The 15,079-nt window shown below is 45.0% G+C and overlaps 1 protein-coding gene and 1 long non-coding RNA gene across 6 annotated transcripts in view; one reads left to right on the top strand and one right to left on the bottom strand.

Annotated features, from left to right (window-relative positions):
• The window catches only part of SAMD4A (sterile alpha motif domain containing 4A), a 214,434-nt gene that overhangs the window by 44,469 nt on the left and 154,886 nt on the right, over positions 1–15,079 (bottom strand). For 3 of the 4 annotated variants that reach the window (XM_019451755.2, XM_019451756.2, XM_019451760.2), the window contains one exon: positions 9,426–9,689. The exons of the other annotated variant lie outside the window; for it this stretch is intronic. In XM_019451755.2, coding sequence (XP_019307300.1) covers positions 9,426–9,689 — 264 coding nt within the window. The remainder of the gene's footprint in view (positions 1–9,425; positions 9,690–15,079) is intronic. 4 annotated transcript variants of the gene reach the window in all.
• LOC109268449 (uncharacterized) overlaps positions 1–15,079 on the top strand; it is an 84,239-nt gene that overhangs the window by 67,584 nt on the left and 1,576 nt on the right. The window contains exon 5 of one of the 2 annotated variants that reach the window (XR_008417201.1): positions 5,250–5,469. This is a non-coding gene — a long non-coding RNA (uncharacterized LOC109268449). Of the gene's footprint in view, positions 1–5,249; positions 7,431–15,079 lie in introns of those variants that run through there. The other variant, XR_008417200.1, reaches the window with a different exon arrangement.

The raw sequence follows: 15,079 nt of genomic DNA, 5'->3' as shown, positions 1-15,079 counted from the left end.
CCTACAGTTGAATCATGCAAAATCCACCAATGATAAAACAGAGTCCTCAGCTACTAAATCATGTTAAAAACTGGGTATTTTATATGCCAAGAGGACAATGTAGGGTTTTAAGAGTTGGGGAGAGCGGGATGCAAGTCTGGGCTTGTCAAGACTAATACTCCAATCAATACTAGTTCCTTTCCACAAAATATCTGACAACTAGAATTTCTATTAGAGGGCTGGAAGGGCCTGCCTCACCTGTTTAGTCAAAATGCGGGTCATTGGGAATTGTCTTCCTACAAAAGGTTCCTACACAACACGGTGAGTTAGGCCTTCCTGAGAAGTTACTTCTAGATAATGTTGCTGGGAAATGTAAGCTCCTCTTGGCCGTATATTCCCTTGAGGCAGGCACATGTTGACTCTGCTTGTATAGCGAGTGTCTCAGTGCCTAGCTCGGTGTTGTGTGCTTGAAGAGCTCTCCTTCCTGAAACATGAACTGATGAACAAAGAAGAAGAAATCCCAGTTCTTAAGAACATAGCCTACTAATCTTTCATCCCCTTGTTGGAGACAAGGTACCTTCTTTTGCCAGGAATTAAAACAAAACTCCTTTAGGAGGGAAATAAACCAGAGAAGCAAGAGCACCCGGACCATTTCACTCCTCTCAAGCCAGGAACTCCAACGACTTGGATGCTAGATTCTGTGACGATGTTACCCAGAGGCAAAGTCGAGCTAAAAGTTCAGGTCCTTTCCTGTGTACCAGGTGCCACAGGGTTGGATGCAAAGCTAAGAACCACCTCATATAACCTCAGATATTGTGGTTTTTCATTCTGCAAAGCTGTGGCTACGGTTGAGAGACACAGACAAGCAGGGGTATTTCCTTTGGGAGCAGATACGTGATTGATGTCATGCGTGCCTCCTGGGCTCCCACCTCTGGCTGGCACATAGCCATTTAGCTTCATCTGGGCTGCTTCTGCTCGACATGCCAATGGAGATCCCAGACGACTAGAAAGTCACTCTCTTATGCAGTGTGGGAAAGATTAAGATGCTTTTGCTCTATGCTGGGTTGACTTCCTTGGCAAGTGTGAGCATCCTCATATTTGCTCAACATTTTGAAAGTTTGCTGTGGGGGCCAGGCATGTCCCTGCCATCAAGGAACTTTTAATCCAAAGAGAATAGCTGACTCACACAAAACATTTATAATAGTTGAAGGAGAAGTGCTAAGTCAACTCAAAGTTCTAGGCAGGCACAGAACAGAGTTCTAGGCAGGGAGAATGTGCATTCTGATTTGCCCTGGGGAGTAAGGGATAGCTTCAAAGTAGCAGCAGTCCTGGAATCACTGGGCAGACCTACTGAGGAAGCCATCTGAGGAGGCAGGAACAGCATATTAGCAAGCACAGAGCTAAGAGAGCATTTGGGGCTGAGCAAGCACTTGGGTGAATGATAGTAAGTAACAAGGTGGGACAAATAGGCAGGGGTCCAATGATTGAGATCTCTAATGCTGAAACAAGGACAGTAGGCCTCATGTTTGGGTGATGAGGCACTGCTGAAATCTGGGCAGCAGAGGCACTATCAGATGAGTATGTGAGAAAGGTGACGGCTGTCAGTGTAAAGCCTGGACGAGGGGATGTGGGAGTGGAGGCTGGGAGATGAACCGAAGCCCTTGGAGATGGCTTGGAAGGGCGGTGGTGAGAAGGAAAGGATATAAATGGACAGCGCTTGAAGATCAGGGAATAGGGAATGTGAGTGAGACTGGTGGTTCTTCTTCTTCTTCAAGCTTGGGAAGACAGAAAGTACAGGGGGGCAGCAGGTTTGGGGTGGCAAGGGAGAGATGGTGAGCTCTACTTCATGTTGGCTGAGTGTCACTGCCTTTGAGCCATCCAGGTGGAAAAGTCAACTAGAAGGATCTCTGAAGCGAGGTCTGAGCCGGAGAACTTGTCAGTAGCACGTGGTGGGTGGTGGCTTGAAGCCATGGAAGTGGGTGAGGTCGCTTAGGGAAAGAGCATGGAATGAGAACAGGGGTGAGCTAAGATGGAGCCCTGGGAGCATGAGAAGGTGTGAGAAGAGAAGCCCATGAAGAAAACTAGGAGGAGGAAGCTGAAGGGTAGCAGGTTTCTAGGAGAAAGCACTATGTACAGATAGTGGCCCCTGTGCTCAGTGTCCGTCTTTCACAAAGCTCCTTCTAGATCTTGTTGCAGTCCATAGTGGTTTATCTTCACAAGGCCTTTTTTGGGCACAGTGCTACACTCATCTTTTCCATGCTCTCTGTGTACCTGATGGTCTTTACCAATGGGATCAATTTCCAATTATGCTGAGTTCTATTTCCCCTTTTAGAGTTTGGACAAACCAGCCACAGAGGGGTTCTGTGGTGCGCACAACAGCTCACACAGAGGCTGGGCTCCAAGTAGAACTTGAGCTGCTTTTTTCAAATATTTGCTGCTGGAATGGCTGCAAATACCACTCAGCAGGCCATGCAGCACCTGCCTCACAAACAAAGAGGCTCCACAAGATTGAAAGATGGAACCGGTACTGCAGAAGGGCTCAATATGGGAAGCATCATAAAGGGCAGGGAGTAAAACGTTCCTGGAAGAGAGAAACGCGAACAGCCTTGGTTTCCACAAGGAGCCTCACCTTGTGGTGGTCCTGGTACCTGCAGACAGAAGAGAAACTCCCATTCACCACAGAGAGCCAGGCTACTCTCAAACAACTCTCTCTCTTCCCAGGAAACAACTGCATCCTTGGTCTTTGAGGGAGAGGAGTGAGCCAACTGAGGGGTAAGAAGAGGCTAACTCTTCAGTGTTGAAGCGAGAGGGGAAAGATTCCTTTCAAATCCAAAGCAGAAGTCTAGGAATATCATCGATATTACTGATGCCTGTCTCTTTCTGGCCAGAGCAGAATGAACAGCTCAGTGCTGTTCTAGCCTCTGAGCGAAAGGAAGAAGGCGCCTTGGTCTATGGTTCTTGTGAACTGTGAGCACGCTCCTCAGTCCTGGGAAGTGTCCATGGTGGCCTCCAGGAGGGGTTCCATGCTGATGGGGAGCATGTGTGGGTCTCTGAAGAAACAGGTTGAGTGAAATACCCACTTAGAGGGTTTGGATACAAGTGCAGGGACTCAATTTCTCAGTTTCCGTTAGCCGTGACATTCATAAGTGGTTTTCCACACGCAGCTTGCTTTGCGTCATTAAATAGCGGCTGGGTTCCACGTCGCAAGCTACCCTCTACGTGCCCGCACAGTTCTTAAAGCACTGCAGCAGAAGACACACACTTGGCAAGGAAGGGTGGTTAAAAGACTCATGACCCTTAGAATTTGGGGGAATCCAGGAAATTTGCTTTTCAAGGACAAGGAGCCTTCTGCCTACCTTCGAAGAGGGGACACAATCTGAGCCCATTAGGATGTATCCATGCAGGCTATATGCTGGTATTTGGGAGTAAAGAAAGTAAGGTAAATTTACTAAATCCTGGCCTTGAAGTTAGACGAATTCAAGACAGCGTCTAGAAAGTCAACATTCAGAAAACAGTGGCTTGTTGCCATGACAGCCATGCAGAAGAGTGTCTCAGCTCCCTCCCACTCTGTCACTTACACCTTTATGACCCTCAGAAATGCTGTATTCACAATCTTGCTCAAGAAGGTGTCTGTCGGGGTTCTTTGTCTTTAAGAGAATCACACTTCTCAATAATTTTTCTAATTTCATTCTAAGACAGGCAGAAGTTCAGAGGTTTACATTTCAAAAACAACTCAAAACCCCACAACTGGCTACTTCAGACTAGGCAATATATTTCCTTTGCTGTGGAAAAAAAAAGTTTACTTACGTTTCATCTAAGAAAGACTCCCTAGAAAAGGCAACCTAAGCCTATTTTCGCAGTCCCTGGTCCCCTCCACTCTTAACTGCTGTGTTTCTATCAAGGTTCCTGAAGCCACAGTTTCCTTCTTAACCTTTTTTATGTCTATAGACAAACAATGTAACAGTTTCAGTTACCTCCATATTTTGTACTAATATAACAGCAACACATCATAAGTCAACCCAGTTAATGTTAACCCATTATGGTGAGGCTGAAGCATATATCAAGAGAAACAGACCGTAACCTCTACCCCTTTCACACTGACGACTGCAATGAGAAAGTCATGGAGCCTCTCACTCGGAGGAGCCCAAATCTATGAGCCTTACTAGCCAGGAATCTGGAAGGGAGTCTCCCATGTGAGTTTCCCTACAGGTAGGCAGAATGTTCAACCTGTGCAGGTGAGGAGAGGAGCCAGAGCTCAGGGAGGCTGTGCCAGGGAAGAACATGGTGCACCACAGTGTTGGCCCACCTCCACTGGAAAGTTCTGTAGGTTCTCGTACTCCCCATGCTTCACAATGGCCCTCAATCTGTTTCTTCTATATGCTCTTTGCCTTAGATGATACCATGGGCTATCCAGCTGTCCCAGGCAGAAACCTGGGCATCATCCTCAATTCCTCCTGCTCCGGAGCACCATCTGCATTTAACTAGCGCACTTTCAGTTCTGAGCTGTCTCAATTCTACCTCACGAAGACCACACAGACACATTCCTTTGAATCCATTCTTGCTGCTGCTTGCCTTGGTCCCACCTCGTTCTCCTCCTCAGTCACTAAAATATCCCCCACCTCTCAGCTGGCTTCCCAGTCCAGACTCCCCTGCCCCTCATCCCCTCCTCCATGTCCCCCCAACACTTCTGCTAGGGTCTGATTTCTAATGAGCAAACGTAAGCAGGTCGCTCTGCTGCTAAATGCCTTCAACAGCTTCTATCAATGTCAGATCTTTCGCAAAGCCTAGCATCTGGTTTTCCCCTCTCCCCAGACTTCTTTCCCATGTGACACTTGAGCCATAGATGCACTCAGTCAACCTGTCCCATCACCATGCTTTCATGTATTCTTCTCCCTTTGCACAGAATGCCCTTCCCTTCCCTTATATACTTGGCTAACTTTAATCATGCTTCAAGACTCAGCTCCAGGACTCTCCTCCTCAGGAACTTTCCTTGACTTCTCTCCACTTTGCATTAGGGACCTCCTTGGTGCCTGTCTGACCCAGCACAAGTCTCCGAAGACAAGACATTTTCACAGCCATACACCTGCATCAGGTACCTGTTTGTTGTTCATGTGACAGGACTCCCTTGAGGCAGGTACAATCTGTTTCTTCTCTGTCTCCCCAGTAACTAGCCCCAAGCCTCTCTCAGCAGGTGCTTAAAAGTCAACTGACTTGATAAGGACTAAAGTAAAACCTAATAAGTCTTTCTTTTTTTCTCTTTGCTCCCGTAGAACACAGCCACATCACTCATCAACAGCGCTGGCCTTTTGAGAAGTCTTTGTGCGTTGCGTCTACACATCATTTCCGAGGACATGGTGCTAAAATGAGGGGCAGGAATGCTCCCTCCCCCAATGGACTTCTGCTCTTCTATATTTTCTCCTCCTTCCAGGAAATTATGGGAGTATCTTTTTTCTCCTCTCGGCCACCTGAAGGCTTTGCATGAGAGAAGAGGTAAGAGAGCACATTCCACTCATGTTGGCACCAAGGGGAAGGAGGACATAACTGAGTATCGACTCGGGAATCATGAATCTGGGATTCTTCCCCTGGGAAATGTTACGGTGACATTTCTGCAAACAAGGACAACTGAATTTAGAAACCACAATCAGCATATCTGATCCAAACATGTATAACCAGTAGCCTCCACAGGGCATGTTAAGGGGCGGGGGGCGGGGGGAACTCTCATATTCCTGCTGTTTCCCACTTCTGTTCATTAATTTCTACTTCAGTAGCTAATCCCATTCTTGCTTTACCCGGAGATTAGTCCGAGATCCCTACCCTGAGGGACATCCAATCTGTGCTTTGGAGCTGACTTACATCTTCAGGATGGGTATTTACTATAAAAGGAAAAACAAAGCAAAGCAGACAGATGATGTTAATCCTCTGAGAGCACAAGTTGGTCTACTTGGGAGAGAACTTCGTGACGATCCCTGACAGGGTGTGCTGACACCAAGACAAAAGAGGGAGAGATCGATGTTTGTGAAAATCTTAAAAAGAAGAATGCTGGGCCGTGAGCTTTATTTCACACTTTTGACCCAAGAGGCACATTCCTAAGGGACGGTTCGTAGCCAAACCTGGCAGGTTGTCCAGATGAAAAGGAAGGAATAGATGAACAATGTTTCAACAAGGTATGCAGAGCTGTTGGCAAGAAAGATGAATTCATACTAAATTCAGCTCAATTCTGGTGACTTTTTATCCTTTTCCCAAGGTGTAGGGGGAGGGCTGACATGCATCTTCTGGAGATCTGGAACTCCTCCAAATTCGACCGCAGATACCTTGTTGTTTCTATATACTAGACTTTTTTTTTTAAATGTAGGAAAATAGCAATGCAGTGATGGCATCCCGAGGTGGACCAGAAAGTAGCCTCAAAGGGCTGATAATTCTGCCAGAGGACCTGGTCCCAAGAAAGAAAGAGATGTGAATTCGAGAGGAAGAGCTGGCTCTTTTTAGAAGCACAGCCTTAGATTTCATATTTCATTTCCCAGAAAGTATGAATTAATTTGGAAACTTAAAACGGGCGTCTGCTCTTGGACGTAGGGATCCAATGAGAACCTCTTAGGCTGGGCATGGTGAGGGCTGCTTCCTGGGTGCGTCCTGGAAGGCCACTCTGGATAGTCTCTGCTGACAGAGTTGAGCAGTGGCCTTTTAGAGAAGACCTCTCCAGGCATAGCCAGGGGGTGGCTTTTTGGATGCTTTTGGACCCTGACTCTGGATGCTTACTGTTTTGGGGTATGGACATATCTACTGCTTGACCTATTAGCTGAACTGTGAATACACTTATCCCACAAACAGAATCCTTCATTGTTTCTCATGTCCTCATTCAAATATGTTTTGCCCTTTGCTTTGCTATGGACTTTATATTTTGAATCCCAAACCAATTCTTTGGAGCAAGCAGTTCAATAGGTCAGCAGAAGGTGGATATACATAGGAAAGAGTCCACTGTTTCATCCGGTCACCAAATAGCTTGTTTTCTGACCATATCCCTTGGGCCTATAAAGAAACTCTTGGATATAAGCACTTATCTGCATCACTTTCTGACTGAAGAATCTCTGAGGAGAAAATTCTTATCAATTCTGAAGAAAAGAATAGAAGAAGCTTATATATGGGATATTCCTTGAACTTTGATTTTGACTTTTATTCTAAAACAGCAATAAGAAATTGGTTCAATTTTCCTCTCATTCATTTCTCTTTAAAAACGTGCTCGCAGGGTGCCTGGGTGGCTCGGTTGGTTAAGCATCCGTCCTCCGCTCAGGTCATGATCTCACGGTTTGTGAGTTCAGGCCCCACGTCAGGCTCTGCACAGACAGCTCAGAGCCTGGAGCCTGCCTCAGATTCTGTGTCTCCCTTTCTCTCTGTCCCTCCCTTACTCGTGCTCTGTCTCTATCTCTCTCTCTCATAAATAAATAAAAACATTAAAAGAATGCTCTCATTATTGTTTTCTCACCTCACCATGACAGCACACAGTGAGCATACCTTTAACTACTTTGGGAGAATGTTGAAGGTGTACATTAAAGAAGAAAGAAAGAAAGAGAAAGAAAGAGGAAAGGAAAGGAAAGAAAGAAAGAAGAAAGAAAAGTAAAAGGAAGAAAGAAAGAAAAAGAAAAAGAAAGAAAAGTAAAAGGAAGAAAGAAAAAGAAAGTAAAAGGAAGAAAGAAAGAAAAAGAAAGAAAGAAAAGTAAAAGGAAGAAAGAAAAAAGAAAAGAAAGCAACCCTCTTATAACCAGACAGGACCAGCATTCCTCTCTAGGAGAGGTCTGTATCCTAGAGAACGGCCTTCCCACAGGACCCTCCTCGCCCTTGAACACAAAGGCCAAGGCCTCCTTCCCTCAGTTACCAATTAGAATCGCACATATGTTTTCTCAGAAACGTGCCACCAGACACTCCACTTCGCCTGGGAAGAAGCTAGTCCAGAACAATGGCTGACCCTGCCTCCCTTGGTCCCTCAGGTGCTCCGGTGACCCAGTGACAGATGCCCTGCAGGCTTACCTAAAGCCTGGCTGAGCCTCACCTGCTACCCGTCACCTGGGGCTCAGCCGCTTGAGCACACAACCACGTAACGTGGACTCAGAAATGAGTTTTGCTACATCTCCAAAATTATGACACATTCCCTCAAAAACTGTGAAAGAGAAAGAGGACACACATCCCCTCCATGCCAAAATGAGCCATTGTTTGTGCTGCCTGTTAAACACCTTTAAAGACCCACTTGTATCAGCAGAAGAAAAGCATCAAGACACATCCCACTCACTCTGGGCATTCATCACGGGGTGGGGGTGGCATGGGAGCACACAGGCCTGCAGTTGAGGGAGAGGAACGTTTGAGGAATGCACTTCATTCCCCTAGTGGACAGGCTCCGTGTTTCAGCCTGGTACTCTCTCATAGCCAGCCCCTGGGTGGTCATGGGCGTCTTTCTGTGCCACACTGTGATGGCAGAGAGGGGACTCAGTAGACAGCCTCCTTTGTCAACACTGATCCTTCTTGAAGGGAAGGTCAGAGACACAAAACCTCAGCACCATGGATGCCAGCAAAGGGGGTGCTCCCAGACCCCCCCTCAGCACTGTACTCCCAGAAGCATGACTGGTTATTGTTTCTCCATCGAAAACATATTAGTGTGTCCCTGATGAGCATCCTTCCCTAAGGACTTCCCAGACCTTGAACAACTTAGCGTCTAAAAATACAAAATGCACATATCCTCTTCGAACCTATCACGGGTAATTGGGAAGTCTCTGTCTCCTGATGAGTATCGTTAAGAAAAGGACAGATTTACAGGGCAATGTACAAACATTTATTTATGCTGCACAAAAAGGCCTTTATCACCTGTATGCAAATCTGTTATCAGGCTTAAAATACTGTCAGAGATTCTCAGTGGTATTTTTTTCATGTCCCTTAAACAGATGCAGAGAAAAGAATTTAAAAGTTTCTTTGGATATCAAAGGAATAGGGAGAGAGAAAGGAAGCACTACTATGATTCTGCATTAAGAAAGACCTAAAAAAAAAAAGATCCTGTGGTTTGTTTTGTTACATTACTGACGGTTCCCTGGCCACAGCAAGGAGGTAGAAGGCTGGAGTAGCTGAGCGCCTTTACAAACAGGGCAGGCTGAGAAATGTATGTGCAAATAGTAGATCCTATCAGTTAGCTGTGACTCATTTAACTGCCTACAAGTCCCTGCATTAAAAAAAAAAAAAAAAGAGTGTTGACCTCTCTTGCTCTGGCTCCTGCTTCCCAGGCTTCCCAGGAAGGGGAATCCCAGGAATGGTTAACCCTGAAGCTCTGCAAGGGATGGGTCCAATGCATAAGCCTGGGGAGAGAACTGGGCTCCTCTCTTGCTCACTATCTACCTCTCTTTTTACCCTTCTAACTCCAAATAAAGGGGCCAACTCTGTTCCCAGTGGTTTCTCATTCAGTCACTCACCTTTCATACCACTACCTTCTTCTTGGAATGTGTTACGAGCAGTGTTCTGATCTTCTAAGTGTTCACTCCCACCACTTCCTGAAGAGGCTACACTGCTTTGTGGAGACAGGGGGGCATGATCGGATGGGAGGCACTGGGGTCCTCTAGCTCGTAAGTCCTCATGAGACATCCATCCATGTCCTAGAGGCTGGTTTGGCACATTCATGGGTGGGGTAAGGGACACAGATCGTTTCAAAGGGCTGTGGTGTGCCTGGCCTGAGAGAACTGGAAAAAAAAAATAAAATGAAATAGGTTATTCCCCCCCCTTTAGCCTGGGCCACAGAGAACCCACAATACCTTTTAACCCTGAGAGATGATGCTAACCTGTCTGACGACTCTATCGGTGGTCACCGCAGGCTGAATACAGGCCTGGCAGGGGCTTTCCCTTCAAGGGCTGCTGTCTGGACCTTGTGCTGGGCTGGGTTTCCCCAGGGAGACTATACCTATAGTGCCCACACATCTGGCCTTAGGCTTTGTGGGTCAGGGTCTGGTTTTCATTCTAACTCTAGAAATCAGGATTTGTGGCAGTAGGCCTATAAATCAGGTGAGGCTTGACAGCCTGGCAAAGTGGCCATCTGCCAAGAGTAAAAAGAACATACGCTGCACATTTTTTTTTTTTTTTTTTTAAACACACAAAACCCAACATTACCCGTGTCATTAGGGTGGACTCTTAGAGGGCAAGGCAGGCTGGTTACCATTTGGGATCTTTGCTGGGCTGAGCTAGAAGGTGGGCTCGTCCTTCCGACCAGGAACCAGGGGAAACTATCAGCTCTGGAAGGGTGCAGGCTCAGCGAGGGCCGCCGTACTAACCCGGACCTCAGGGTACGTGTGGGACACTGGTAGCTGTGTGTGAAAGGGCCGATTCTTTCCCTCGGCTTCACAGGTTAATGCCAAACTTCATCTTGAAAACACTTCCAGGTAACAAGGCTTTCATTCAGAAGCCAGTGGGGTGCGCTCAGTGAGCTGGGGGTGGTTTTTACCAGCATGTTTAACTCGTCCACACAGCGGGCAACATCTGCGTAGCCCCCGTGTTTAATTTCTTTTCCAGAAAACTAGGAAAAAGCAACAAAACTCACATAACTAGCCAAATTAAATGGAGGTCATTCGAGGGAGGGATTTAACCAAAATCAATGCCGAGGAAGCCGACGGTACCCTTGGTTGGTTTTTCTGGGCGTGTTAAGTGACAGCTTCACAAAATAAGTCTATTCATAACATTCTCTCCAAGCACTGGTCCCTCACAGGCCCAGTTTATTTTGACTGCTGCAGCGCTAGCATGGAATTGAGCCACATGCATTTTTAAACATTTTTCAGGGAAGCCATTAAGTTCCATCTCAGGCCGTATCCCCTACAGTGAGGTATTTGCTCCCCCAAGTCCAGACAAGCGCTTCTTTGCTGGTGTTAATCTCCGTGTTTTTTAGTCAGCAGACCTGACATCCCAGTCTAAGAAGTTCTGTTCTTGGTTAAACTGCGTTTCTGGTGTGGTAGCACACCACACAAAGACCTGGGCAGTAGGTTACCTTGCCCTGAACTGAAAGATAAAGACCAGAGCCAAAAGGCTGGGTGTTCCCAGAAAGTGTCTTTGGACAGTGGTGGTGTGGGAAGGTAGCTTATGGTCAGCTGGGATCAGCCAGGCCCCGAGAACAATGAGGCTCACACCTCTGTTGTCAATGTTTCCATGTGGCTTCAGATGGCCAGAGGGCAGCTTGTGTGAAAGGGGGGCAATCAGAAGGGTCAGACACTTCTTTATGAACAGAATAGGAGGGGAACAAGATAAACTGCTGAGTTTATCATTTGCAACCTGGGAAATTTCTACATTAGGTAGATTCTATCAAAGGCAAGGAATTCTCATTGAACTTTAAAAAACGCAAAGGGAACATTGTTTAAAAAAAATTTTTTTTTTGACCCTGACAGGCTGAAATAGCTTGCCTTTCCACTAAATAGACTAGGGAAGAAACTATTTTAAAAGGCTCCCTGGAAAATGCATTGCTACCTGGTTGGATCAGAAGTAGCAAGAGAAAAAGAAAAAAAAAAAAAAGCAGAAAGAAAAAAATAAATAAAAAGGAAGCAGCAGCAAAAATGAAGAGAGAAGCCAACAGGAAGGAAAGCCAGACATCCAGAAAATCCATTTCATGCCTGTCTAAGTATTTATATAAAATGGGGCAGACTTGTTTAGGCCTGCACCAAGTGCTGGGATGGTCCAGCTTAAACATCTTTGCTCCCTGGTACCTTGGCAACCATTTCAGAGTATCTGGTGGATGCTCCGAATGTGCCAGCCAGGTGTGCCTCAAGCAGAAATGGGGGCTCCTCTTCATAGCCAGGATTGGAGTAAGCCTGAAACCATAAAAACAGGCCTTGCCAAAGAGAGAAACGCAGCTTTGAAGTGCTTTAGCACCTAGTCTTGTTAGAGGTGACAAGTAAATCTATAATCACGGGTAGTAACCCTGCTAAGAGAGTCCCCACCTTTGGATACTGAGAACAATACCCCACATGTTGAATAAGCAGTTGAATTCCATTGTTGGATGGAGCCAATTTGCTTCTTTCCCCCTAAACTTTTCTTAAAAGCCACACTGCCTCCCCATTGATGGGCATCCTTGGGGAGGTTGTCAGTATCCAAGGAATCCACTGGTTATTGAGAATGGAACAAAGTAGGTACCTAACTTAATGGGACTTAAAGGGATATATCACAGAAACCTACACCCATGTCTTCAAATATTCCTGAGCTTGACTGATGTCACAGGGGATGTGGTATAAACTTGGCCTCTGCCTCTAATAAAAAAATCAATTATACCTGAGGTGCCAGAGCCTTTTCTCAGTAACTTTCTACTAAAGGCCCCACCCTGTCTGTATCATAAAGACTCCCGCAGCTGGGCACCGAAACAGAAAGATCTCCTTAGGAGCCGACCTACTGTTTCAACCAAGCAAAATGCCTCCCACTAAGCTTCTGATTTGCAGAGAGGGCCATGCATTTAGACCCAGGCTGGATGCCACACCTAAATAAGAGCAGAGTCATGTTGGGCAAATGCCTCATTTCTCCAAGGAGAACCAAAGCCCCAGGCAATACAGGCTTGGCTTCCTGTGGGAAGGAGACAGAAGCCGGTGACAGGTGACCTGCCAACAGTGCCATATTGGGGTGAAGACAGATCTTCAGGTAGAGGTGGAGGCCTTGGCCACAAAGCCAATTTTCATGTTACCTCGTGAGCTAGAGTACTTTGTTTGGCACGGACTGGCAGAGGAAATAATAAATGCCATGGGCAGAGCGCAGGAAGATAGGCCACACCGCCATGGAATTAATGAGGTGGCCAGGGGCAGGTTATCGATGGTTGTCCCATCACTCCATTTTTTAACCGAAAGAACTCATCTGAAGTGGTGATAAATGGATGAAGAGGGAAAATGGATATTGAAATAAACAGATAAATAAATTTCCTTTTCCTATGAGTAGGGAGGGAGAGCAGTGAAAACAGTCTTCTGTGTTAGCTGTCCCAGAATGACTCTAGCTAGAAGCAGACCTTTCGAATGTTCTCGCTTGTGGACTGCTATGCAGCAGACAACGACCAATGCTCCATTCAGACTTAAGCTGCCCCCAGGTGTATTCGAACATGGCAGAATTAAGTACACCTTGAAAAAAAAGATCTCAGTATAGATTAGAAATTGGCAGTTTCCAGCAGAATTGAAGTCCTAAGTTTACATTGCATTTGTGACTTTATCATAGGTGAGGTGGGGGGCAGGATGTTTCAGAGTAGATTCATTACATTGAAAATCCTACTAAAAACTACCCAGGGGAACAAGGTTGTGCCTCTTTCTGCTCTTGAAAAACTGAAGCTAAAACTTCATACTGTGTACAGTATAGATTCAATATTGCTTATTAATTTTAGAAGGAAATACAGATTCAATATTGCTTATATTTTATTATAGGAAATGTCAAGTATGTACACATATACATGTGTGTATGTGTATGTACGTCAATAGAATACTATAATCTAGGGGATCGTTTGTAAATTCAAGTGAACCAAAAATTAATAATATCTATTGAATAAGTCTAGTTGAAATATGCAAAACACAGCTAAAAATAATCTTGCTACAGCACTGGAGCTGTGTGATGTGAGTACAGAGGGTCTTCTAATCTGGCAGTAAACTCTGTCATACCATTCTTGGCTAGCCAACTTCTCTGACCTCATTTAACCTCATGATTTGTTTTTCATCTCGAGACTATCTTTAATGAGACTCCTTTCAACGCCTTTTTAGAGGAAAATACGATACCTGGCTCTGGGTTCTGTTCTTTGAAGTATTTTCTTGAAAGCCTGGAAATCAGATTTCTTACCCCTTTCTTTTGACCAACTTGACTTCATCTCAATTTTTAGTTACTGAAATAAAATTCAGCAAAAGACTTTCGGGGATAGACTCTTTTAAGAAAATTAGGTATAACTACTTTTTGTGCTTTCTAATGTGACAAATGATAGGGTTTGTAGGAAGAGGAAGTTTTGGGATACTGGCCCAACTATCTCTTTGGTTCACTGTCAGGTTAGGCATTATACCTCACAGTCAAGGAGAGAAGAAGTGATCCCCATAAGCGAACCATCCAGATAATGGAAGCTCCACTGTTACACTGAAACTTTATCCTAACAAACTTTAATGCAGATCTTTCAAAGATACATTGCATACTTCCCTGTTCTACTTAAACTTACACACTGAATGCAATTTATGCATTTCATGCTTTAAAAGGTATTGTTATGGGGTACCAGAGCAGCTCAGTCGGTTAGGTGGCAGACTTGATTTCAATTTGGGTCAAGATCTTGTAGTTCATGAGATCGAGCCTCATATCGGGCTCCACGCTGACAGTGCGAAGAGTCTGCTTTGGATTCTCTCCCTCCCTTTCTGTCTTCTCCCCCACTCACGCTCACTCTCTCTCAAACTAAAGAAATAAAACTTAGAAAAAAATTTTTTTGAATTATTATTATGAACATAGATTCTTAACATTTCAAAGCTGGAAGCCCCCTGCAAGGTAGTTCAATAATTCCCAAGGTATGAACTGTGGACCCCTGGGTAGTGGAAATATTTTAATTTCCCTATACGCACCACACTGTTAATAGATGAAATATTGTGTTGCAAATAATTTTTATATACATGCAGAGTATTAAAATTAATAAAATATAAATTAATTTACATGCTGCTGAATTCATAGCTCTTTTTGTCATGTTTTCTCCTTTCAACAGATTCAAAGTGCAAATCTTGTTTTACGGGGACGCCAATTTTTCTTTTTATATGTTACTGACTGAGGCCAAAACTCAATAAATAATAGAGATGATTATTGTTCTCTGCTTTGGTGACTGAGGTTTTCATGGGCAATAGAGGTAGCCTCAGGAACCCCATCCTCAAAGTCCTCTGCACACCTTTCAGTTATACCCTTGCCTCAAATTCCGTCAACCATCACTTTTCATCGCTACCAATATGTTTCCACCTATTTACAGGCTTAACATTTTGTCCTAGAGTTTGGAATCTAGAGTATTGAGGTTGACTTCTTTTTGAATAAGGGTAGGAAATACTCCCATTTTCCTAATGTCACGCCCTTTCATCAAACCCAATAGTTTGTCTTCTCAACCCGAGGTTGAGTTCCACAT

Source organism: Panthera pardus, unplaced genomic scaffold (assembly GCF_024362965.1).
Source record: "Panthera pardus isolate Hobbes unplaced genomic scaffold, ASM2436296v1 HiC_scaffold_24, whole genome shotgun sequence".
Taxonomy (NCBI): domain Eukaryota; kingdom Metazoa; phylum Chordata; class Mammalia; order Carnivora; family Felidae; genus Panthera; species Panthera pardus.
Note: the sequence above shows the minus strand (reverse complement) of the source record. Positions and strands in the feature narration are given on the sequence as shown.